This window comes from Pelobates fuscus, chromosome 2 (genome assembly GCF_036172605.1).
Source record: "Pelobates fuscus isolate aPelFus1 chromosome 2, aPelFus1.pri, whole genome shotgun sequence".
In the NCBI taxonomy this organism is placed as follows: domain Eukaryota; kingdom Metazoa; phylum Chordata; class Amphibia; order Anura; family Pelobatidae; genus Pelobates; species Pelobates fuscus.
In genome coordinates, this window is record NC_086318.1 from 364,649,842 (window position 1) to 364,677,688 (window position 27,847).

Sequence of the window (27,847 nt, forward strand, 5' to 3'; positions counted from 1 at the left end):
ACAAAACGTTACCTAAATTTACAGTGTATTTGGTGCAAATTCTGTCACGCTCTGTGCAAAAAAGGGAAAAAGTTGTGTCACAGATCGCATAAATATAAAATGGAATGCACTATACAAAAAGTAATGCAAAAACAAACAAAAGAAAAGGCAAATGTAATGAATAATGGAAAATGTCTATAAAATAAACTGATCATTCTCTCACACACACACACACACACACACACACACCAACTGCAAGCTGTTTTGTGATACTTTGACAAATCTCACTCATAGCATCATATTCTTAGAGCTGCATTTTAATTGAAATAATGTTTGTTTTCTCAGATCTGCGTGCTTAATGAAAATACATTAATTCCATCAAAGAATACCTTCTTTGTGCCAGCAATTCTTTACTATCAACAGAAAATCAAAAGCGTGTTTTAAGTGGAGGGGAAAAGATCCGTTAAACACTTTTCTTCCAAAGGTCACCCTGAAGGTGGATAGCTATCGCTTTGCATGTGTTCAGGGCCTCCAGTGCCTGCGAGCTGCTCACATTTCATGAACATTGCAGGTGAGGTGTCAGGTTTGAGAGCAGTTACCTCCTCATGCTTCAGGCAAGTTTGGGAGGAGACATGCCGTGGAACCAAAAGAAAGAGATACGCAGATGTGGCAGAGTCCACTGCAAAAAGGAGAGACGATATCACAAAATGGAGCGAGGCAGAGGAATGATTTATATGAATATATATATCTATATATATATCTATATATGTATGTATTATATTAGTAAGCCATGTTATAAAGAAGAGACGGACAGAAATCTGAAAAAAACCTAAAGAAAACAAAATTGATAACAGATTAGTATTTCAGCAGTTCTGGACTACTAATCCCATGATGCTAAAATCAAGAGGCAACTAACAGTTTTAGTCCACTGGCCACTGCAACTTCAGGGACACAAGTTATTTACCTCCAAGACACCTGACATATTTGGTACACATAAGGATTCTGAACCCCAACACTGAGTTATTGGGGACCAGCTACTGTGGCCATCTTTTGGGATGGGATTCCTGTTCAGCTGCAAAGAACACAGTTAAAGAGAAAGCACTATGCGGCTGTCTCCTTTATATAAAAGTAATTATTTGCTGTGTTTGCTAACAGCAGGCCTAAATGAGACCATGATTTGTAGTGTGCTACTTGCATGATTTAAAAGTGTCCATCCTTGCAAAATTATATTATTTTAATGAAGTGGTCTCGGTGCAGTGCATTTTAACACTTCCAGGTAAAACATTGCCATTTTTCAAAAAGGACAATATTTACTTTAAAAGGGTTTTACAGGCCTCTAGAGGCAGAGGCTCATAGGATAGCTATAATTCAATGCTCTCTTATGAGAAACATTGGATGCATGTGAAGGACTTGGTGCGCATGCACATCAGTTCCCCAATGCTCCTCTATTAGGAGCACTGGATTGGATCATTGCTTGAGTAGGCCATGCCTTCTCAATGACGTAGTGGGAGGTGGAGAGATGAACAGGGCCGAGTTCAGAGATGGAGTCTTGGAGCTGGAAAAAGGAGTAAAATCTTTATTTTATTCATTTTACTAGAAACATGGAGCGGTGCCCGGTATATAACAAGGGACAGGGGCACTATAGCATTAGGAATGCAGACATGTATTCATAACTCTATAGTGTTCCTTTAAAGGTTCCCACCCCGGACATCCCATCAGACTGTTATGTAATAACAAATTCCAATCATGTCTATGCTGTGGCATACCTTGCAGCATGTGAAATGGACAAAGAGGGACACGTTTAGGGGTGTGAGTGGGGTGTGGCTGTTCTGAGACATTTTAACTGACTTACTAATAATTTATGCAACAAAAAACAAGAACAATGCATTTTATTTACACAAACTGATTTCTAAACACATTTGCTATAGTTTAAAGACACATTACTGGGAGTTGTATTGCTGTGGAGATCTATTTTACACTAAGATACAACAACAATATGGAGCTCGTCCTCCCTAAATAGGGACCCTTGGGATGCTTTGGCAAATTACAAAATGGCATCCCCTCCTGTATTTATAGAAATAATGCTACAAGGAAAAAAAGACTTGATCTAATACTCCACAATTCTGTGTCAGTGGAAAAAAAGCAAAACAGACCCAATTACACTGAACAATGGGATGGATATTCGGGTCAGAAAGAAACAATGAGACTGAGGTGTGGAGTTGGGACAGGCCACTTTTTAAATTCTACCATTAAAGGACCACTCTAGGCACCCAGACCACTTCAGCGTAATGAAGTGGTCTGGGTGCCAGGTCCTTCTAGGGTTAACCCATTTTTTCATAAACATAGCAGTTTCAGAGAAACTGCTATGTTTGTGAATGGGTTAAGCCTTCCCCTATTTCCTCTAGTGGCTGTCTCACTGACAGCCGCTAGAGGCGCTTGCGTGCTTCTCACTGTGAAAATCACAGTGAGAGCACGCAAGCGTCCATAGGAAAGCATTATGAATGCTTTCCTATGTGACCGGCTGAATGCGCGCGCAGCTCCTGGAGAAGAGGAGGATCGGAGGAGGAGAGCTCTCCGCCCACCGCTGGAAAAAGATAAGTTTTTACCCATTTCCCCTTTCCAGAGCCGGGCGGGAGGGGGTCCCTGAGGGTGGGGGCACCCTCAGGGCACTCTAGTGCCAGGAAAACGAGTATTTTTTCCTGGCACTAGAGTGGTCCTTTAAGACAGTAACTTAGAAACGGACTAAGACCGCTATTTAATATATATATATTTAGATAAGCTTTTTAAATGATCACAATCTGTTAGAAAAACAAACAAACTTTCAAATGATTAAATGGGCACTGTAGTCATCAGAACAGCTTAATGGAGTTGTTCTGGTGAGAATAGTCCGTCCCTGCAGGCTTTTTACAGTAAACACTGTCTTTTCAGAGAAAAAGCAGTGTTTACATTACAGCCTCCAGTAGGCCACTCTTCAGATGGCTACTAGAGGTGCTTCCTGGGGCTGACATTCAGTGTCTCCGCTCTCTGCATGGAGACACTGAACTTTCCTCATAGAGATGCATTGAATCAATACAGCTCTATGTGGAGATGCTGATTGATTTGGCTCAATGAGATGAAGTGGTCTGGGTGCCTATAGTGCCCCTTTAACCCCTTAAGGACCAAACTTCTGGAATAAAAGGGAATCATGACATGTCACACATGTCATGTGACCTTAAGGGGTTAATTAAGCAGATGCACACAATGTGACGTTATTAAAAGGCAATCAAAAATGTATTTAACTGCCATTGACAAGCAACAGGAGTAAAACATGGATCATCCCTTAAAACGAGTAAAGAGAGGTATGTAAGTATGACAATCAGAAAGGAGACAGAGCATTTAGGGCAATGAACTAAAACACAATTTAAGTCAACTTTAGCGCATACTGGCTGTTTGACTAACTGACTGATGGCAAAATGTGTGATGCACATATGGTGAATATTATTATTTGTGTAAATATTGTTTAAACATGAACTTAAAAGCCTACATATTATTTACAAGATTTTGCTTTAATCACAAGAAATAAAGTGGTATAGCACTCTTGAGGGGAAGTGGGGACTGGGGCAGCTTCTGGTACTCCATGGTAGAATCCCGCAACCTACAAGTAATAGTATCCAATGCAACGGCCACAGGTCTGACAGGTAGGATGCATTGAGCATTTTATTGTAGAAAGAAACACATAATCGCTGTTCAATGTTTTGGAATACCAGTACAACTCAACACTTTCTATACCTGAGATTGTGGAGCCAAAATTTTCAGCTCCTCCAGGAAGTGTGAGTGTATATTTTTTTTGTGTTCCTTTCTTCAATAAACTGCACAATGCATCCTATCTGTTTAACCTGTGGATTATGTATCATTTTAAAAACCACCCACCTTGAATTCTTGAAATACACCTTTGTGAACACGATCCCAGAATTCTTGCCATTGTACTCATCTGTTGAGGGCCATCTTGATTTGACTGGAGACAGTTATTCATTAAACCACAATTTGTGGAGAATTTAAAAGAGAACTAATATTTTAGCCCAAAATATCTAATCTGCAATAGAAGAGTCTAGGTTTGTTTTCCCTTCTCCGCTTGTTTGTAATTTACAATTCTATTAGCAATTCTTCACAAATCCAGATTTAAAGAGACACTACAGTCACCAGAACAACTACAGCTTATTGGATTTGTTCTGGTGAGTAGAATCATTACCTTTAGGCTTTTTGATGGAAACGCTCTCTTTTCAGAGAAAATGCAGTGTTTACATTACAGCCTAGGGATAACTTCACTGGCCACTCCTCAGATAGCTGTTAGAGATCCTTCCTGGGTCATGGCTGCCTAAAATGCATCCAAACATTCATAGTCTCCTCCCTCTGCATGCAGAAACTGAACTTTACTCATAGAGATTCATTGATTCAATTCATCTCTATGAGGAGATGCTGATTGGCCAGGGCTGTGTTTGAATCATGCTGGCTCTGCCCTGATCTGCCTCTTTGTCAGTCTCAGCCAATCCCACGGGGAAGCATTGTGATTGGATCAGGCTACCACTTCTGCTGATGTCAGCAGGCAGGTCTAAATGAAACAGGGACAATGCAAGCAGCTCCAAACTTGAAAACAAGTACGATTTTAGTATATTTAGGGAGGCATGAGGGGACCAGGGTGGCTAGATGGTGGTTTTAACCCTATAGGGTCAGGAATACATGTTTGTGTTCCTGACCCTATAGTGCTCCTTTAAATAAAAACTATAGCCAATGAATGAAGACAATGAAGTGGCCTGGGTGCAGTAATACTGTCATTTTAACCCTGCAAAGTAAAATGTTGCATTTTTTAAATACATTTTATAAACACAACCACTAGAGGTTGAATCCACCTCTAGTGGTTGTCTTCATAACAGCCACAAAAGGCACTTCTTCCTCCAGACCATCTAAAACTCGGCCTAGGAATGAAATTCTACTGATAGCAGCATTTGGTTGTGAGAAGCAATGAATTGGAGAAGATAGCGAAGACATGCTGACATCTTCGAAGGTGGAGCACGCACCTGCTGCAAAGGAGTCCTAGAACTGGAAAAGAAGCTAGCAGTCTGTTTTACTTACTTTTTGTTAAAGCAGAGGAGGTGGACATAATGGAACCTATATACAAACTATTGTTATTTTTGGAACTATAGATTCATATTAACATGCATCTTCAAATAAGTCAAGGTTATATAAACTCCATCATTCTAAACATTAAAACATATGTACTGAACCTTGTAACATATCAAATAGTGCTTAAATTATCTCAAATTTGTGCTTGGTGTAGAAGATAGTGTGACAAATTCCATTAGCTTTTTGGGGAACAATCACTGTCCATGTAGCTTTAAAAATCCTACATCTTCCATGATGCTTTGCCATTTTAAAGACAAGTAAATCATTGTGGGAGTTGAAGTTTACAACATCTAGAGATCTACCTTTTGACATCCCTGCTCTAGATTACAGCATGGACATTCAAATACTTGTTAACCTAGAAAGAAAAAAAAATAGAATCGAGCCATTTGGTGCCCAGAACATATCAATTTGTTCATCTATACCCAGTTTCCCCAAAAAGAAGACATCCCCCGAAAATAAGCCCTAGCTTATTTTCGGGGGATGCTTGTAACATAAGCCCTTCCCCCAAAAATAAGCCATAGTCGCTAGTTTGCTAATGTTTGGAAAATTTTCCCTAACATAGATTTGCAGGATTCCAATACGCGAGTAAACTAATCTATGAACGGGAAAGTTTCCCCAAACAGAGTCGCTGAATTCTATTCACGAGTAAGCTAATCTATATTTGGGAAAGTTTCCCCAAACATAGATTTGCGGGATTCCATGCCCTAGTGAACTGGTCTATGTTCGGGGGAATTCCCCTGAACGTGGACCTGCTTTCTAGCACATGCTTGCTACCGTTGCTTCCAGAAATAAGATATCCCCTGAAAATAAGCCCTAGTGTGTTTTTCAGGAGAAAAATGTATATAAGCCCCCGTCTTATTTTCGGGGAAAGACGGTAGTTTACCAGGCATTCGTGCACAAGTCTACATGATACCTTTATAAATTAAATACATTATATCAGCTCTTCAAAAGATGGTATGAATGAAGCCAAGCTGGAACAAAAAAAAATCAAACAAACAGTCTTCTCTATGTTAGTCTTAATTTTGCTGAATGACTACTCCCCTCTATTCTAAAATTAATGGCATTTATATCAGCCGTTGAATGCCTTTCTAACTGTCCTTTTGTTCTCTGGAGCTGAGTGGAGAAAAAAAAAAAACATTTTCTTCTCTCTGTATCAAGATTGCTAGAGCAAATGCACCCAACCCAAGATTATCATCTAGAACAGGTTTTCTCAACTATTATTTTCTAACTGAGCACCACTTATAGCAAATTCCAGCCAAGAACCTCTACTGTCAACTTTTCAAAATACACCCCTTGTACTAACAACGCCAAGGAAATATTATTAATGTCTGCAATCAAACTAACAAGGAAACATCAGAAGAATCGTGCTGGATATACATACCACATGTTAGATAACCGTGATGTACATCAGTCACATTCACACTAATGCAGTGAGATGTAGTGGGGACATCTAAATTAACATGTAAAGTGGGTCTTGGGTCATAAGACAATGGGTTGAGCACACTGTTTGACCCACTGGTGCAAAAGAATAATGATGCTAAAAATCATGAAAATAAATCAATTGGTGTTCCTGATAAAAAAAAGTAATTCTGGAGAAAAGTTCTCAATATTGCGACATTCCATCGGTTTCCATTGTGACAGCCATTTAATTGTTTAAATGTTATATAACCATATTATTCTTCAGTGAATAAGTATATACATCCCTGATTTTCATTGAAAACCCATTACACTATAAGACAAAAGCACAATAAATCAGTAAAAAAATAAATAAAAAAAACAACTGATATAAAAAGAAAGAGAGAAAAAGCTTTGAAATGCCAGAGAAAACAGAACTCACATTAAACATTTTGTAATTTATATTAGCTGAATGTAATTAATAAAACCAATTAAAATGCATTGCTTTCTCCTAATATACATCATAAATAATGATTTTGATTTTAACTTTTAGATTGTGATATTTACACTCTTACTGGGATTATACTGCAAACAATGTCATTTGTCCATGTCTCTAATTCTAATTCTGAACACGGTAACATGTATAAAGTTATTTATATTATTGGTATACCACACATAGCTTCCACCATACAATATATACAGAAAGACCAGTGGAAAGTTACACTGAGTGTTTTTACACAAAAGTATTTTACAATTGTTGACAGACATCCTACAGGTATATATGAACCAGTGGAACAAGCATAGATATTGACTGCACATTAAAATAATGAATTAATAGCGTACAGGCAAATAAAAGATGCAAACTGGGATCATTTTAAATTAAATCAGACGTTCATTTTACACCATACTACGCATCTCCAAAGATCAAGCTCGTTTGCGCAGGGTCCTCACTCACCCTTTTATTCCTGTAACATTTTGTAATTGTCTTATTTATTGTTAAATTGTCCCCTTTCATAATATTGTAAAACGCGGCAGAATAAGTTGGCGCTATATAAATGCAAAATAATAATAATATTCAGACTGCTTTTTTCCCCTTCTTTTGGATCAACAGAAAAAAAATATGTGAGGAAGGCTGAACTTGATGGACGCAAGTCTCTTTTTGTAATCACAAATTGAATTTTTCTTCATTTTTTTTTTTTTTTTTTTTTTTAACAATTTATCCACTACTTTTATTCATGGACTTTAATTTAAGCACAAATGCAAAATAGCCCAGGTCATTAGTAAAAGGGCTGACCTTTGAGGGTCTCCCTAGACCTGGCCAATGCTGACTGTGCTTTGTCTTGTCTCAGACGTTGCATTCTTCTGCAAATACTCCGAGCCTGAGGAAGGGCAGGGACACAGACTGAGCTGCCCCAACCGGTCGGACAGGTAGAGAAGGCTTGTTGACACCGTTATATTTGCAGTACGCATGCTCACCACTCCAGTTCCTGGTGCATTTTTTCTATTCCACCTTCTTCGTGTTAAGTTTTTTTTGGGGGGGTAAGGTGTCTATGGTGAGGTCCCAGAGGAAGAGACCCCATAACACCTTCCAGGTTCTGTACTACCATCAAGGTGATCAGGTCTAGGTATTTTGGAGCTCTGTGTGGAGTAACGTGTCCAGACAGCCACATAAAGTGGAGAAAGGAGGGAAGAGGAGGAGGAGGAATAAAGTTTAGAGGTAGAGCGCAAGGTGAGAGCAGATCGGCGGCTGAGACCTGACTGCTCCTGCTGAGTGGACCTCTTGCTTTCTGGACCTAAATCATCATGCCGAGAGCTTTCCTGGTCAAGAGGAGGACCCCACCTCCCGCTATCCGGAGCTGGGACGAACTCCCCGACGAGGAGCGAGCAGACACCTACATCCCAGGTAAATATCTCCCTAAATGGGGTCTATTCACTAAACTCCGAATGTTAGCGGATTGAAAAAACGAATTTAAATGTTTAGGCGAAAAGTGCCGATTTAATAAAAGAAGGAAAAAAAAAAACCTAACGTGACCATTCTAGTCTAAATTAATTTAAATTCTCTTAAAGTAAGGAATATAGTGAATCAATCAGAACTACCATATTTGTAACGTTATTGTCATTATATGCTTGCACGAGCCGTATACAGTTTTGTAATTTGTTTAGTAATTTGAAAAAGAAATTATACTAATAATTGGAGCTCCTTGTTTTAATCAGATTTACCGTTTCTTTTTGTTTTTTGAGGCTTAATTTTTTTTTTTTTTTAAACCGTATTCAAATTAAAAAATAACCTCACAATATACACTTGAATGATCCCGTTAAAATACTGTCCTTGAAATACTTTTAATGGATTCAGTTTGATTGGGCTCCGTGTAATAGCGGGGCACTAGTACAAGTATTCCAACCAGTTATGGAGGCAGTCAATCATTCCTCGACCATAAAGTTGAAGCTCAGTGAGAGAGAAGGGCCACAGGGTGGAATGTACTCGTTAGATACTTTTCCGACGTTCTAGAACCGCTGCAGGGAGTGGATAGGTAAAGGTGTATGTGAAACATTTTTATTTGTTTAAATCATGTGAGCAGTCTAAATTTCATACCTCTCCCCCTCCCCCTCTCTAGAGAATTCATATGCTGCAAGATCCCTCGATGATTGATATCCCTTCTACAGCATGTCTTTGCTACATATTGTAGGGCAGCACTTTTCCTGTATAACTAATTCTGTCAACCTTGCATTTTTTAACATATAATAAATAACAGACCCCATAAATGAAGGGGTCCAAATCCAATGACCTGCTCATAGCCCCTGATCAGCCTATCAGAGAGGTGGACGTTGGGGATGATGAATAGTCAGTTCTGTGAAGTCTATATTTACAGTACAGTTACTGATCTCCCCATCTAACGGATCCCTCCACGCCATCACTTTAGCTGCTAACTACCTCTGTGTGTTTGCTTTGTGCCATTGACTTGTTAATGAGGGCCTTACACAGAGACTACACCCTCAGTTCAAACACTAGGAGAATGAAAAGCCCTCACCTGCTCCACCTCCCCCCTCCCTTTCTTCTACCCCTCCCTTTCTAACGATTGTTGCTTCTGGGGAAAAGAGCTCAGTTGTACATATTTGCCTTTCATTTAAAAAAAAAAAAAAAAAAAAAAAAAGTCACTTTATCTAACTGTTAGCTGCAGGTGATGCTATGCCTTTGTGTTGCTTATCTTCTCACCTCCTCCCTACCCTTTGTGTCCAGACAGCATAGACTGCATCTTAAAATATGTCACAGAAGATAGCTGGAGTAACAGCAGCAGTGCCAGTGACAATGCAGAAAACAGCCCTGAAAGAAGGGGCAGTGAATCCAGCTTTACCACCCTCCCTGAAAGCACTGACCACCAGACCACCGATGGCCTATCACCACTTGCAGATCAAAAGGCCAGAGAATCTGATCAGGAAGAGCAACCTCTGGATCTTAAAGACAAAAGGTCACCCACAAGATCCAAAATAAAGGTAACAAAAAAAGATTATTATTATTTTTTTTTTCTTTAATTTTAATTTGTACTTTCAACTTTTGCTGTGATGTAAATGAAACCTTAATGTCCCAGAATGCAAGATTATAGTAACTATGGATGTTACTTGTAAAGAGCAATTGTGCTGTAAAGTTCTAAAAGTCCCCATGAATTATTTTTATTTTTGGGAATATATGGGTGCATTACTGTATGTATGGTTGGCAGTCTGTACTTGGGCATTAATAATCGTCTCCGCTTAAAAAGGCCCAATGCGGACTGCTAGCAATTTATAAAGGTTTATAAGAATGTCTGACACTGCGCTGCGACGCAGGGATATTTAACCTGTAAAATGTTTCTTTTGAATTTAAAGAATTTTTTTTTCAATCAAAAAATTAGATAAATGGGAAGTATCATTCCATTGGTTTCCACGGTAACTGCTCCACTTTTAGAACATTGCAACACAATTGCTCCTTATAAATAGCGCTCTGTGTCCATATAATGGATATCCCTGCCAACATGTAATTCTGATGCAGATTACATCTCCAATAATGTTCAGCCCTTTTAACCCCTTAAGGACCAAACTTCTGGAATAAAAGGGAATCATGGCATGTCACACATGTCATGTGTCCTTAAGGGGTTAAAGGAAACCCCGTGTTGGGCGTTGCAGTTTCCTGATATAGGTATTTCTTTTCAAGTATGTGTGTCAAGACAGGTTAGTTAACTAGAATGTATTTCAATTGTAGTAGATTACTTTCGCTTTTTATTTATTTTCCCCCTTTCTATTATGCTTAAATGATTTCAATCCACGTAGTCTGAATGTGTCCTTAATTGTAGAATGGACTCGGATTATTAAGGAGTCTTTAATTATGAACAGAGCGGAATGATTCAGTGTGCCTGTGCTTTGGTCTATACTGTAATTTTATGGAAATATTTAGTTTAATTTGGTAGTTTGATGTTTATATCCTGCATTTTAATGCTTATCATAGCGTGCATCTGAAAAACAAATACACACATTATTTGCTACAGATCACATTTTGTTTTCTCAGAACTCGGTAAGAATATTGGATTCAATGCAAGCGCTGTAGCTTCAAATCACTGTGTTGCGTTATTACAGCACATATTTCTGTAAACAAACTCTTAGCTGTTGATCATATGCGGCGATATTTGTGGGGATACTCTAAGGAAAATTCACTAATCAGAGAATGTAAAAAAAATTTTTTAAGGGACCACTCCAAGCAGCGTAATAACTCCACTGTGCTGTAGTGGTTATGGTGTCAGGAGTGTCCTAGCACCCTCCCAATGTAAGTAGTCAAACCGTTGCTAATGGTTTGACTTTTAACTCTGATCTATCAGAGAGAGCCAAAACGTCTTGCATGGGACTTCACTGTAGTGGTTATGGTACTTGGAGTGTTCCTTTTCATACTTTTTTTTTTTTTGGTTTGTTTTTTTAGTTTGAATTGATATTTATAATTGATAACGGAGTACAACGTACTAGCTAGCTTTAGAGAATTATAAGGTATAGAAAAATGAAAGGTGGGTACTGCACATTTAGCTAATATCTGACCCCTGTCAATGCATTTGCAGTATGCATAGTGATAAGTTGGGCCAAGAAATAATATAAATTGATCTGTGTTAACAATATGTGTTATAGTGTACCAAAGGGTGCAGGAAAAAAAAATGAAAGCATACTGTGTTTAAATTCACACATTACAAAACAAGCAAGTCATGCTGACTTTAATGATGATTTATTATTCTACAGCTTTGCATTAGTATCTGGGATTTAAATATTTACTGTTCTCTAAAACAGTGCATTTTCTTATCTCAAATGAATTAATTTGTGTTTTTAAAACTTGGACAGTTTCCCTATATGGCATCAAAATGCTACTTTGTAGCAATTTGTAACTTGGCTTTTTCAGAAAATAAATGTAGAAAATTTATTTTTTCCCCCCGATTTATAGCAGGAAATGACACTTATTTTTAAAAGGGAAACGTCCCCCTTAAAAACCATTTCTGTCCTTGATCCTTTGATCATGTTAGCAGGTTTTCTTTTAACCTTTCTAATTACAAATTAGCAATCAGGATGAAGGAAACCGTGTGGAAAGATAAGACCATTGAAGTTCAGGGTAACTATTGGTCCATGAATTGCTTATAGATCAATACCTGAATGATCACACACGCTCCAATTTAAAATTAGCCAGATGTTATTTTAATTGTATGTAATCAGATAAAGCCTAAATAGATTTAAAAAACGGAATCTTGTATATAATGAGTGCACAACATATATATTTAGTGCAAAATAATTTGGTTATGTGTTTGTATTTTGGGCTTATTAGCATGATTTGCATTGCATTATGGGAGAGCTGAGATCCACACTCATTCATTCACTGATGCCTTGTATAGAACCAACTTTTATATATAATTGTTTGACTGGCTTATGGTATGGGGATTCAGCATTGCAATATATTATATATTTTTCCCTATTTCAGTAGAGATTTTTAGTTTTTTGGAATCACCACAGTTTTAATACCAATTATTAAAATGTGTAATGTGATTTAAAATACAACTCTCTTATACATTTACTGCACTTGCTGTTCTATTTGTAAATCTATCTTTAAAAAGGTCAGTGTACCCACTATATAGCAGAAGTACAGATACTGGGTATCATAACATTGGTTAAGTTGTATTCAGTTTTAAAGCCTTTTGGTAATTTTCCAATCCGGGGTCCATGTATAATCAGAACAAATATTGGTAAATGTATAGTCCTGTTAGTTTTCCACGACAGAGCCTGACTCACGAGCTGGTACGGATTGTTGCCTTGTGTTTGCAGAGTACCATGTGATAAGTTTAAATTTTTTTAATTTTTTTTTTTTTATGGCACATGTAGTTATGAAAATAGATTTCATATGAATAGCTTTGCACGTTAACCACTTCCTTTTGTTATTCTTTCATGAACGTAAAACAAAAGCTGAAATAATAGTATTTATTTATTAAACTGTGAATTGGATGCTGAATTACAAAATTTAGACTAAATTAGTTGATTTTAGAGGAAGTCTATAGTTTTGGCTATTTTTAGCCTTGATTTAAAAAATAAAAAATTATATATATATATATATATATATATATATATATATATTATTTTTCCTTCATGTATGTCAATTTCACACATTGACTGACATACATGAAGGTAAAATATTAAACCCAGTTTTAATTAAATCCATTATTACATTGTAACATTTTTTATCTAACACAGGCAGCTGTGTCTAGCATTAATAACTGTCTTAATTGCTCTGAATGCTGAATACTTATGAGGAACTTTTTGGTTTTAAAAGTTAATCTAAAATTGTAGGCCAAAATAGCTAGATTTGAAAAAAATATAAAATCTGAAATTCACTTTGAATTTCTGACATTTCACTATTTAGTAAAAAACCACGTAAGCTTAGAAATATCAAAAATGGTTATTTAGCTTTGCATTTGCTAAACAACATATGGAAATCACAATGGATAGATTGTTTTGTTTTTTTGTTTGTTTTTTGAGTGGGGGGTTGTTGTGTGTGTGTGTGTGTGTGTGTGTGTGTGTGTGTGTGGGGGGGGGGGGGGGGGGGGGTTTGTGTGTGTGTGTGTTTGTTTGTTTAGACTAAAACAGGGTTACTTAGACAGCCTGATTACACATAATGTAGCTGCCTATGGCCCGGGGCTCAGTCAGGGCCAGCGATCTGGTACAGCAGTAGAGGTGAGGCTCACATAACAATGGATCAGCACACTGTATTAAGGGTTTCTGCCAAGCCAGCCAGCCTGCACCCACCCCATATTTTGGAGTGAGCACTGGTGGTTATGTGATCATCATCATGCATAATATATTCTCTGCACATTGTGAGAGATACAGGAAGCCTAATGTCCAAACATCAGAGAGGTAATTAAGTGTGATAATGTGACTGGGCACTTGTCTCAGCCATAGGAAGGGACCCAAAACTGATAACCTGCCTATGGCTCTGGAGGATATTGGTGCATTTCTGTTTAGCATGGCACAATCCCACTAAGTAAGTATTTATGCAGATATTATCAATCTTAGACCATTATTAAATCACTAGGACTAGTGATATCATCATAATAATCTGCATGTTGATTCTACGCAGGCCAAGCTCTATTTAGAAGATAGTCGTGTGCTGAGGGCTCTATCATCTAAATATTGGAATATTGGTCCAGTGCACAAGGTAATTTCCTACGGCACCGGCTCCGAAAATTTTGCATATTTTAATCAGACTCTGCTCTAGTCATGTAACACGACTGCAGAACTGCTTATGGTAAAGAATAGTACATTACACTTTGTGTAAGTTCATTAGGGACCAGATTGTGACAATGGCACAGCTTATGTGTTTTAGGAAGACCGTATGTTAACCCCATCCAGAGGAATGAAGTAATGTAGTTGTCAAAAAAATAACATCTCTGGTCTCATGTCTGATATTTTAAGAGGTTTGTATTATGTTAAACCAGGGATTAGGCACAATATAGAGTTCCCCTCCAGAATCGGACATTCCATTCTAACATGGCCAACAGTGATTGCAATAATAAAAGCAGTGTGTTGACCTTCCTTTTTGAGCTGTATGAAGAGTTCCCATCCTGAGTGATGGCAGCGTAGGTGGGTCTCCCCTGTTATTGTTGAGTCCTGCATGTTCCCAGCCTGTAGATATAGCACATGGAAACAGCTGTGCCCTCTTGGTAAACGGCTGTATGGCTTGGGTGGAACTGAATGACCATCTCATATTGTATGTAAATGGGGTTGATGAGAAATTAAAGGCACACTATAGTCCCCAAAACAACTTTAGCTTAATGAAGCAATTTTACTGCTCAACTCACTGCATAAAGGAGTTACATCACATTTTGTTTTTGTTTATGCAGCCCTGGCCACACCTCCCTGGCTGTGACTGACACAGCCTGCATGGGAAAAAAATGGTTTCATTTTCAATCAGATGTAACTTACTTTAAAAGTTTGTAACTCCTGTTCTGTGAATTGAACTTTAATTACATACAGGAGACTCCTGCAGGGTCTATCAAGCTATTAACAGAGCAGGAGAATATATATATACATTTGCAATAAATAAAGTTTAAACATTAGATGACTCTTTACAGAAAGTGTTTAGGAAGGCTGTGTAAGTCACATGACTGGGGCTGCAAAAATAAAGCAATTAAGCTCCTAAATGGCAGATAATTGAGCAGTAAGACTGCAGGGGCATGATCTATACACCATAACTGTTTCATCAAGCCAAAGTTGTTTTGGTGACTCTAGTGTTTCTTTAATGGACATCTAATAGTGAATTTCAAGGTTTCAGGGTCAAGTCCGACAATATTACTCATGCATTGACACATCACATACATAAACCGACACTAAATCCATTCAACAACAAATTACATGTAATGTATTGGCTTATTTTTGTCACATTGACACACTAGAGACATGCTTTAACACATGTTCTGTACTGCAGGTATCACACTAAAATACACAGATGTATGTAAGAGTTATATTTGGGAACTGGGTTAGACTTGCCCCTCAATGGTATCTGTAAGTTCCTTTTAGAAAAAGGGAGACTACTTGTCATTGTAATTTTTCTGCCCCAATTGCTAACAGTATGTTAATAACATAGTCTTAATAAGGAATAGGGACACATTTTGTCTCCTTGCCTTTAGCACATCTACAGTCATTCTTGGAATGCTGTCATACAAGTCCTGAGCTGTGTGTAGTGGAATGTCTGAAAGAAAGTAACAGAGTCCAGTTGGGGAACTCACTAAGAGCAAGCAAGGGTTTCCAGGCTAACGGGTGTAGAAAACTCCATTATTTGGGCGTACAACAAACCGTGAAACAAGTCCCCATCTTTGTCTGATTTGTTTCATCTACTTCGTGGACAAAATCATAGACTGTAGAGAGTACCATCCTTTACGAACACCGTTAATGTCTTTGAGAAAAAAAAAAGTGGAAATGTCTATTGGGCTATGTGTTCCGGGATGTCTTATGAGGCTCAGTGACGATTAGATCTTTTGATAGAGGAGGCTACGGACTTCATCCTGGTGATAATCAAGCTACTTTTTGAACTTGTTTATCACTGTGTAAAACAGGTGGATTTGATTTAAATCACTGGTCAAAAAGTCTTGATTTTGAATCATGATATATTTTAAAATGCATAAAGACTTAATTTGCTTGTTATCTTTTATATGTGCAACCACATGAGGTTTGCATATTTAGAACGATAATTTTACAGATCAACTTAAACTGTTCTATCAGAACTGCTTTTTTTTTTTTTTTTTTTATAAACCGTTAGAAATAAATTGATAATGATGAAATTATTGGTCAACATTTTAATAACCATGGTATTAAAGGAACACTATTGTCACCAGAACCAGTATAGCTTAATGTACCCGTAGATGTTCTGGTGTCTATAGCATGTCCCTGCAAACTTTTCATTGTAAATGCTGCCTCTATCTAGTCGTTTTAAAATTGATCCAAGTTTATTGGATCTAGTGACTAATCATAGACCGCTGTTCTGTCCACAGCTGGTCCCACCTCCCATAGGAAAGGTGTGGGGGTGGTGTGGGTTTTTTTTTGTTTTGTTTTGTTTTTTCTATTGCAATTTTTAAAAATATTTTATTTCTTCTTTTTATAATGGATATGTTTGAAAACTATGAATTATTATTATTATTAATTATACTAAAGTACCAACACATTTTGCAGCACTGTAGAGTGGGTGATTGACAGTGAAATAATTAAATTCACGTTAAAAAAAATTAATTCCTGTCCTAATAAAACCTTAATGTTTGAAATGCGTTCTTTTTGTCTTGACTGTAAATTCTTTTCATGGCACTCCCTTAGGTCACCACTGGAACCTGGAACAGTGAAGAGATTTACAGCTGTGAAATCTGTGGCAAAGGCTTCCGCTTACAACGCATGCTTAATCGCCACCTTAAATGTCATAACCAAGTGAAGAGGCACCTGTGTACCTTCTGTGGCAAAGGATTCAATGACACTTTCGATTTGAAGAGACACGTAAGGACTCACACAGGTGAGCTAGCAACACAGAATAGCTGTTACTTTGGTGCCCTCTGCAGGTTCAATAAGCATATATGCATGTCTGCTATTTTGTATTCGATTTCCCAGCTTTCAGTTCGTTTATGAAATCTTTCTTCCTACTGTCCTTCTTTTATATATTTTTTTTAATTTTTATTTATTTATTTCATTTCAATCGTGTCTTCCTACTAAAATTTGGCAGACTGATTTGTTTGATTGTTTGTATATATATATATATATATATATATATATATATATATATATATATATATATAGATAGATAGATAGATAGATAGATAGATAGATAGATAGAGGCAAACAATGAAACAAATCAGTCTGCCAAATTTTAGTAGGAAGACACGATTGAAATGAAATAAATAAAAATTTAAAAAAAATATATAAAATAAGGACAGTAGGAAGAAAGATAGAGAGCTCTCTCTCTCTCTTTCTTTCTTTCTTTCTTTCTTTCTTTCTTTCTTTCTTTCTTTCTTTCTTTCTTTCTTTCTTTCTTTCTTTCTTTCTTTCTTTCTTTCTTTCTTTTTCTTTCTTTCTTTCTTTCTTTCTTTCTTTTCTTTCTTTCTTTCTTTCTTTCTTTCTTTCTTTCTTTCTTTCTTTCTTTCTTTCTTTCTTCTTTCTTTCTTTCTTTCTTTCTTTCTTTCTTTCTTTCTTTCTTTCTTTCTTTCTTTCTTTCTTTCTTTCTTTCTTTCTTTCTTTCTTTCTTTCTTTCTTTCTTTCTTTCTTTCTTTCTTTCTTTCTTTCTTTCTTTCTTTCTTTCTTTCTTTCTTTTTTCATTTCAATCGTGTCTTCCTACTAAAATTTGGCAGACTGATTTGTTTGATTGTTTGCCTATATATATATATATATAGATAGATAGATAGATAGATAGATAGAGGCAAACAATGAAACAAATCAGTCTGCCAAATTTTAGTAGGAAGACACGATTGAAATGAAATAAATAAAAATTTAAAAAAAATATATAAAATAAGGACAGTAGGAAGAAAGATAGAGAGCTCTCTCTCTTTCTTTCTTTCTTTCTTTCTTTCTTTCTTTCTTTCTTTCTTTCTTTTTCTTTCTTCTTTCTTTCTTTCTTTCTTTCTTTCTTTCTTTTCTTTCTTTCTTTCTTTCTTTCTTCTTTCTTTCTTTCTTTCTTTCTTTCTTTCTTTCTTTCTTTCTTTTTCTTTCTTTCTTTCTTTTTCTTTCTTTCTTTCTTTCTTTCTTTTTCTTTCTTTCTTTCTTTCTTTCTTTCTTTCTTTCTTTCTTTCTTTCTTTCTTTTCAATCGTGTCTTCCTACTAAAATTTGGCAGACTGATTTGTTTGATTGTTTGCCTATATATATATATATATATAGATAGATAGATAGATAGATAGATAGATAGAGGCAAACAATGAAACAAATCAGTCTGCCAAATTTTAGTAGGAAGACACGATTGAAATGAAATAAATAAAAAATTTAAAAAAAATATATAAAAGAAGGACAGTAGGAAGAAAGAGAGAGAGAGAGAGAGAGAGAGAGAGAGAGAGATTATCTCTATCTCAGGAGGACCGATCCAATTTAAACACACATTGGAGAGTTATTCACCAACTCTGAATATTCACAAACTAAATCAAAATTGGAAAACTATAGCTGATCCGGAAAAATTCACAACTTCCGTTTTGACATTTTGGATTTAATTAGCAAAAATTTATAGTTTAGTGAATGACCGTGATGATCTCTTAGAAATCTGCAACACCTTATACCACTGGCATTGACAGATCCAATTGGTCACTTTGGGTAATAAAGCAAACAGGATGCCTAAGCCTTGTCTTGTTTTTTTTTAACCTTTTTAAAGCCATCCTATCATCCAATTTTATAAATTTACAAAGGTCTTGTGGAAGTTCTATCAGTGATGTTAAACGAAGCGGAAATTATATTAATTGAAGTATAATTTAATCTTTCCATCACAGTGTATATAATGATACTATGGCGATAAAGGATCTAACGAAAAGCAATACTAATATAAAGTCTCCAAAAAGAGGAGGGGGGGCGACTCCAGGCTGAAAGGAAACCCAGACAAACTTGAGTTCCAAAATGACAAAAGCAGTTTAACAAAATAGTAGCACAAAATAAAAGCAAAACTATGGATACCGGGACACAAAATAACCAAAATAAAAACCTAGAAACACATCCATTTCATGTTGGCTAGAGCACGTTTGGTGTATCCTCTAAAGGTGACCTAGTGATTAATAGTAGCTTTTAAGAGGAATAGTAAACCATATTCCTATCTTGTATTGCGATATGGCAAAAAAAAAAGGTAATATATAAATAATTATATCTATATCTATCTCTATCTTGTTTGAGATTCAGTAAGTTGAAGTCAAATGAAAGTTTGAGAAGGTTTTGTGCAGCCGCAGATAGATTGTAGTACAATAGTTGTAAGGGTATTCCATACCCACATCCATGTGTGATCGTATTATAAGCTTCTGGAAAACCAGGTTATGTTAATAAAACAAAAAAAGTCTAAATTATTTTTAAAACATTAAGCCGCACATAACAGTTTGAATTTTACTCAATATTTTTTATTTTATTTTACAGGTATTCGTCCATATAAATGTGAAATTTGTAACAAGGCGTTTACTCAACGCTGCTCTTTGGAATCACATCTAAAGAAAATTCATGGGGTGCAGCAAGGCTACGCCTATAAACAGAGAAGGGACAAGCTCTTCGTCTGTGAAGATTGCGGCTACACTGGGCCCTCCCAGGAGGATTTATACCTGCACGTTTTTGAAAGCCACCCAAAAAGTGGATTCCTTAACAAAACCACCAAAAAAATGGCAGCAATTTTACAAAACAAAATCACGTCTACTTTGCAGGGAAGTCCCAATGAAGATGATGATGATGATGATGATGATGATGAAGATGAGGATATGGAGTAACCACTCATTGGACGTTTTGTACAAGTGTTTACATGGAAAATGAACATTGTTGCGTATTTTATAATTGTTTTAAAGAGGAGCCTAGGGTTTAATGGCACATTCTAATAACAAGACTCAAAATTTCCACTAGCCATTGGTAAATTAAAATATAGCCCTGGTGAGTAGACCTTCACCTCTAGTGAGTGTGATATGGACCATCCAGGCTTGCAGTGATAATTAACTTTTAAAGTTTGGCTTTTGGTGTAGGACTTGAAATTTTAAGCCATAATAATAATAGTAAAGTTAGTTGTTATTACTTATGTCTATTTATTATTTTTATTGTTCACTTTTATTCAGTTCAAAGTCAGATCTGGCACAGCTTGGCATCTGATGCAAATTTAAACTTTGCCACCATTCCTTATGCAGGATATCTTTTTTTTTTTTTTTTTTTTTTGGAAATTAGCTATGCTGATTATCCAGTTGTACTAGAGGTACTTTTGTTTCTACTTACCTCTGCTGGACATAAACACACCCTTACCTTTTTAAGGTTTTTCTATTTGACTATTGTTCTTTTATTAGAAGAATTTTAATGTAGGAAGATGTTTGTGCTGTACTCTATTACTGATTTTGCCAAAAGACAGATTTTTGATTTTGAGAATACTCTGATTTTATGTATGATGAGAGAGTATGGATGTTTCTAAGAATTGAGCTTAGAAAATGTACATAGTATGAAATATTATATATTGGATTTAGAGAGAATATACAAAGTGCCTTTTAACAATTATTGTAAAGAAAAATTTACTGTGGTATTAAGTACTTATTTGTAACAGACAATTTTTCATTTTTATATATAGATATATACATAGAATGGGTGCTGGTGCCTTTTTAATAAAAAAATGTTTACATTTTTGAAGTCCTTTCTCACTATAATGTGGTCCGTTCAATTTATGATGATTTGTATGTCTTCTCCAATGCTACATTCTGATTGGTCTGGCACAGGTTTAGATTAGATTATTTTCTGGGCATAGAGGTAATTTTGAAGAAGCAATATATACGGCACATCATGTTCCACTATGAATATATTACAATTTTTTTTTCAGAATTATGAATTTTACAAAAATATTTTCCAAATGTAATACATTTCATGCCTAGTAGCTTCCTAATGCTGCAGTGCAGGATTAGTTAATTGACTGGGATTATTAGCTGATCAATGACAGCTAATGAGCTAAGCCATGCACTGCCCCGCTTTCTAGTAGTGAAGGCAGGGAGCAGCGCTCCAGCAGACCTCAGGTAAGCAGTCAAATGTTTGTAAAACTTCCAATGCAACGATTTATGAGAATAGTTATGACAGGAACAAACAGATCAACTCGGGGACAACTGGTATAATGTTTGACATGTTTCAAACTGGAGGGTTCTCTTTCAGTTTTTCAACCTGTGACGTTAACAATGAGAAATGTGTATGACTTAATCAGTCTTAAGTGGTCAAGCATAGGTGGCTTGACCATTTTTAATTTCCCTTATTTGAGAGATTACCTTGATTTTATGTTGAAACTTTTCTCGATTTTATTTACTCAGTTCCTAAATCTTCTATCCCGGTCCAACCCTGGGAGAAAGCCCGGCTACCCAGGAGACAAGCGACGAACCCACACAGTAAGCCTGCAACATTAGAGCAGGACAAAATGGCCGACGCCACGTGTGAAGCAAACAAGAGGGAAGAAGCACCCGATATATTGGCACGGTTAGAACGTACCTTTGCGGCCTTCTTGATAAAGCTAGCCGACAGGATGAAGCAAGCCCAGCCCCAGGAGGCAACAGTGACATCACCTGCGGTGCCATCACACAGCCCCAGCCACAAGCAAGCAACCCCCAAGCCGAAAAGAGCTGGCAAAGGGCGAAGGAGAAAGCAACACCTCCAGCCGGTTCCCGACTCAACGCAACCACGCAGAACAAGGCACGATAACCCCCATAAGAGAGAGCCACAACAGCGGCAGGTCCAGACCGGAAAGCTCACTTCAATGGAAGTTTCAAGGGGCCCCACCCCAGCGACAGTTCTTACCTGCAACACCCAGTCTGGATACAGGACTCTGTATGCCTTCGGACAGGCGTCGGGTAAGCTGCCCTTAGCACAAGGACTTATCGGCCACCCACCCTACCCACTGAAATTTGGGGGATATGGCACAACATACACGAGAAAATGAACACTATCCTGCCTCTCATGTTTTATTTCATTTCTGCATGTTATTTGATTAACTTTGTACCAACTGAGGCAACTGTTATATTGATACCGGAGAAACTGACGGAAGCGAAGCACAGAGAGATGGACACAGGTTTCTTCAGGAAGGAAGAGATTCTTTATTGGATCACCGATCGGGACTCAGAGGGACTAGCGTCACCAAAATACCACAAGTTCTGAGCCCCGGACAATAGTGCAGGCTCCTTATATAGGCACATAACTCCTCCCATATTAAGCTCCACCCGCACATTCTCTTGACCAATCAATACAAATAAGAATTAACTTCCTGCTTGACCGCATGGCTTGTCCAGCACAGTGGAGGAGGGGAATACTACATCCTGTATTCTTGCACATGCTCCGTACACTACTGATCGTATCTTGCCTCGTGCAACCAACTGATCGATACGTCAGCATATGCACGTACACATGCCACGTGGTAATCTCGGCCTACTAAATTTATTTTTACCGAGATTCCACCACATTCCCCCCTTTGATGCCTCTTGATATTTCACAATTACTTGAGGCATCACTTAACCTTGGTTTGCATACACCGCAAGTTACCTTGAACCAGACCAGACTTAACTTATGATGTGAATCTTCAACACTCATCTTCCTGCATTGGTTCTCCCTGATCTAGAGCCTTATACTTATAAATTGCCATTATCTGTGCAGCAGCCTTCCTTTCTGCTATATTTTCTATCAGGCTCTGCACGGACCTAACTACTAAGGGTATAAGACACGGCAGGAGTAGACACAACATTAAAATCAGTAGGACTCCACCTACCACTGCCTTAAGCCCTCCAAACCACTCATACCAGCTACCAAACCAACTACTTGGATTATACCCTTTCCATACCTGAGTAGGCACATGCGCTAGTTTAACCATATGGCTAGTAAGCTCAGCTATTGCTTGCCCTTCGTCATCTATTTGAAGACAGCAATTGCTCAGGTTAAACTTCCCACATACACCTCCCTCTACTGCCAAAAGGTAATCCAAGGCTAATCTATTTTGGTAGACTGCTGTCCTCATCCTGGTATTATGCTTCGCTAGAAGATTGAGCGCTTGTGATGTTTCGTTAGTAATAATCTCAACCACCGCCTGTAATCTTATAATACGGTTGAGCATATAAATAGGGGTTCTATAACCAAAGGTACCATCTTCTGCCCACGTGGCTGGCCCATAATAATCTATGATACGCTGGGGAGGCCATTCATCATCTTCCCAGGCGCCTATCTCTATGGGTCCCCTTTTCTTCCTATGATTCACATCATACACTTTAACACCTAAAGTCTCACCTGTTTCAATAGGTAACAAGAAGAAGGATGGTTTGAGCATACCCAACACACATGCCCCTTCCCAGTCCTGTGGCAACTCCGAATAGGCTTTCTTACCACAGATCCAGTACAAATTTGCTGGGGCTCTCCAGGTAGATGTGATGGATAAATCAAACCACACATCCTTTAAATTGGCGTATCTAGCAAACGGGTTAGATGGTTCTGAGACATTTGAAGCCGACCACCAAGTTGTATTCTTTGTATCATCATCATAAGCTTTTTGCCCTAGACAAGTTAATTCTCCTACAGAAGTGTTATACATTATTCCTTTCCTTGCTATGCAAACATAACCTATGATGGAGGTCTTTAATCTCCACTCAGATTTACCTCTAACACTCATATGATAATCGGCTTGTGTAGATATTAGTTGGTCAACTGCCTCAGAACCGGACATTATCTCCTTTGCTTCCCAAGGCCATTGGTCTCCCATGTTAGTACCTCCACACACATAGCAGTTGGTAACATTAAGACTACCGGCAATACTTTCAGCTAAGTCAATGAACAGGTTTTTAGCATTATGGGGGATCTTATTATCTATGCTCATCTCTTCATAAAAGGAATGGTATACTTGATGGGAGGATACCGTATCAGTCTCTATCCCTATAAACAATACTGTCCCAGGATCTAAACCTGTCCCGTATATCTGAAACCCAAATAAATTGCCATATTTGTCTAAGAACTTATCGGGGTTATTTATAAGTATATGGATGGGATTGCATTCCATAGACTTACAATATGGGCTGGTAGGCAACTTAGTCACTATCATGTCTTTGTCTACTGTCTGTCCCCAAGTCGCCCACCCCACACAAGACCAATATGGGCAAAAGTTAGTCTTTATTTGGGCATCTAGGACTCACATATTTATTTTTACTACTGGGACAAATATATTTATCATTAGACCCATACGTCCTCTCCCATCTAAGATCCCCACATACATTCCACGGCTTTCTACCACTTGATATCGCTTTACACGCATCAAATAGCAGAACACCCGAAGAATGTACGGATTCTAATACTGTCTTATTAATTAGGGTCCCCTGAGGATCTCCATTCCTGAGAGTCAACCAAATTGTACGGGGTTGATACTCTGGACTGAAGCACTTAGGGTCTCCTACTCCTAAATGGCACACACTATAGTCTATATTTAGGTATCTACATCTCGATACATCTCCTTTACACTCGTATTGTGAATGCCAAATTAGGGTTTGGGAAATATGGTTACCTGTTCTTGTAGTCTTAATGCATACCTCACAGCTAGGAGTGTCGGTACCTCTACCTTCCTGAATATAAAAATACACATAAATAAACATTATCATCAACACATCTTTCGCCGTCATCCTCAGTCTTCGTCCGTGCGAAGGCACCTCAGCTTCCAGGATGTAAGGGCTGCAGGGAATGGAGTTCTGCTCGTCTTCACAGGAGTCCCTTCGAGACTTTCCCTGGCTTATAAACTATACGTCGGTGGGCGGACAGGCTTTATTATGGCCTTCTCACTCACGCACCAAATCCCAAAAATAATAACATTTGTAATCCACAATAATTCCTCGTTACTCCGACTGAGTAGTGCGTTTTAACCGGATCTTGCAGGGATTCTCTGGATCTGCTGTAACTTGCCAAGAATCGACTGCTGCTGGTTTAACCCTGGAGTGATGTATCCACGGAGTCACTTCGGCTACTTTTATCGCTGTAGGGGTAGACAAAAGAACATCATAAGGACCTCTCCACTTGGGCCCTAACGGTACATTATTCCACTCTTTAATCCACACTTGATCTCCTGGATGATAACTATGAACAGGGGGATAAATATTCACAGGTAATCTATCTTGTACCCATTTCTGTACCTCCTCCATAGTCTTACCCAACTCTACAACCTGCTGCCGGGTAATTCCTTCTCCCAACTGACTCAAGTCCCCCCTTAAGTTACCAAGTACGGGAGGTGGTCGCCCATACATGATTTCAAAAGGAGAGAGGCCCATCCTTCTGGTAGGGGTACTGCGGATTCGCAATAAAGCTATGGGTAAGAGAACGTTCCACTTAAGTTGGGTTTCCTGACACATTTTAGCCAACTGATTCTTAATAGTTCTATTCATTCTCTCTACCTTACCAGAACTCTGGGGTCTATATGCTGTATGAAGCCTCCACTTTATACCAAGCATATGAGTCAGTTGTTGTAGGCACTGATGAACAAAAGCTGGACCATTGTCCGATCCTATAGAACACGGTAGTCCATATCGGGGTATTATTTCTCGTAGCAGGAATCTTACAACTTCTCCTGCTTTCTCTGTACGAGTAGGACATGCTTCTACCCAGCCTGAATAGGTGCACACAATTACCAGCAGGTAACGATGTCCACCCGATTTAGGCATCACTGTAAAGTCAATTTGTAAATCGGACATGGGGAGTCCCCCCATAAACTGGACTCCTGGTGGCTTTACTGGTCCTTGTCTTGCATTATTTTTAGCACACGTTACACATCTTCGTACAATGGCCTGAGTCAAGTTGGACAATCTTGGTATGTAGAAATGTTTTCTGAGAGATTCTTCAGTGCTGTCTCTCCCAGAATGTGTCCCGTTGTGATAATTTTGGACAATTTCTACCGCTAGTGATGCTGGTATGACTATTCTTCCATCTTCTAGCTGATACCACTTGTTCTCCAAATACTTTCCTGGTTCAGTCTTTAACCACTCCTCTTCTTGAGCTGTATAAACTGGAGTCCATTGGGACAGTGGAGTTGGTATAAGAGCAGCTATATGCCCCACATATTCCTGTCTTCCTGATTCAGCAGCACGCTTAGCTGCACTATCTGCCATCCGATTTCCCTTGGTTACATCACCATCTCCTCTCAGATGCGCTCGACAATGTATGATACCGACTTCTTTCGGCTCCCACACTGCTTCCAATAGTTGTAGGATTTCAGCTGCGTACTTGATTTCTTTGCCTTCTGAATTCAGTAGTCCTCTTTCTTTATACAAAGCTCCGTGGGCATGAGTGGTTAAAAACGCATATTTGGAGTCCGTGTAGATGTTCACTCTTAAACCTTCAGCCAATTGTAACGCTCGTGTCAGTGCTATCAATTCTGCCTTTTGTGCTGATGTTCCTTTCGCCAGTGGCCGAGCTTCTATCACCTTGTCTATTGTTGTCACTGCATATCCTGCATAGCGGATCCCTTCTTTCACATAACTACTGCCGTCGGTATAATATTGAACATCGGGGTTCTGGATGGGGAAATCACGAAGATCTGGTCTACTTGAGAATACTTCATCCATTACTTCCAAACAATCATGTTGACTTTCAGTAGGTTGTGGCAAAAGGGTAGCTGGATTTAAGGTGTTTACAGTCTCTAAATGCACTCTTGGGTTTTCACACAACATTGCTTGATACTTGGTCATACGGCTGTTACTAAACCAATGATTTCCTTTGTAATCCAACAACGTCTGTACTGCATGTGGGACTCGTACATAAAGTTCTTGACCCAGAGTGAGTTTATCGGCTTCAGCTACTAACAGGGCGGCTGCAGCTACGGCTCTTAGACAAGGTGGAAGTCCGCTGGCCACTGCATCCAATTGCTTAGACATGTAGGCAACAGGTCTTTGCCATGATCCCAAGTACTGTGTCAATACTCCCACAGCCATTCTTCTTTGCTCATGTACATACAGGTAGAATGGTCGTGTGTGATCAGGTAGACCTAATGCTGGGGCACTCATCAAAGCCTTCTTCACATCTTCAAATGCCGTTTGCTGTTCTTGGGTCCACAAGAAGGGGTCGTGCTCTGTACCTTTGATAGCTGCGTACAGAGGTTTTGCCAGTATCGCGTAGCTGGGAATCCATATCCTACAGAAGCCTGCTGCCCCCAAGAATTCTCGCACTTGTCTTCTATTCTTGGGTATCGGTATTTGGCACACAGCTTCTTTTCTCTCTGGCCCCATAATTCTTTGACCTTCAGAGATATGGAATCCCAAATATTTGACAGTTGGCAAACACAACTGAGCCTTCTTTCTAGACACCTTGTATCCTGCCTTCCATAGAATGTGTAGTAGATCGTGCGTTGCTTGCTGACAGATTTCTTTTGTAACTGCTGCTATCAACAAGTCATCTACATACTGTAACAATACACACTCTCCTGGGATGGACTCGAAATCCAGTAGATCTTGACTTAGAGCTGAACCAAATAGGGTAGGTGAATTTTTAAACCCTTGGGGCAGTCTTGTCCAAGTCATTTGGCGTTTTGAGCCCGTTACAGCGTTCTCCCATTGGAAAGCGAAAATACATTGACTTTCTGCGGCAATTCGGAGGCAAAAGAAGGCATCT

At 38.3% G+C, this 27,847-nt stretch overlaps 1 protein-coding gene across 1 annotated transcript; it reads left to right on the plus strand.

The window, feature by feature from the left end:
• The first annotated feature begins 8,007 nt into the window (after positions 1–8,007).
• Positions 8,008–20,879, plus strand: OVOL2 (ovo like zinc finger 2). The gene is made up of 4 exons (XM_063441385.1): positions 8,008–8,437; positions 9,773–10,026; positions 16,885–17,074; positions 19,652–20,879. The coding sequence occupies exons 1-4, from the start codon at positions 8,338–8,340 to the stop codon at positions 19,990–19,992; spliced, it is 885 nt and encodes a 294-aa protein (XP_063297455.1). The 5' UTR covers positions 8,008–8,337; the 3' UTR covers positions 19,993–20,879.
• The last annotated feature ends 6,968 nt before the right edge of the window (positions 20,880–27,847 follow it).

Coding starts and splice junctions, on each gene's coding strand:
- OVOL2 (XM_063441385.1), top strand. CDS start 8,338: ATGCCGAGAGCTTTCCTGGTCAAGAGGAGGACCCCACCTCCCGCTATC. Junction 8,438..9,772: donor AGCAGACACCTACATCCCAG/GTAAATATCTCC, acceptor CTTTGTGTCCAG/ACAGCATAGACTGCATCTTA. Junction 10,027..16,884: donor CCACAAGATCCAAAATAAAG/GTAACAAAAAAA, acceptor GCACTCCCTTAG/GTCACCACTGGAACCTGGAA.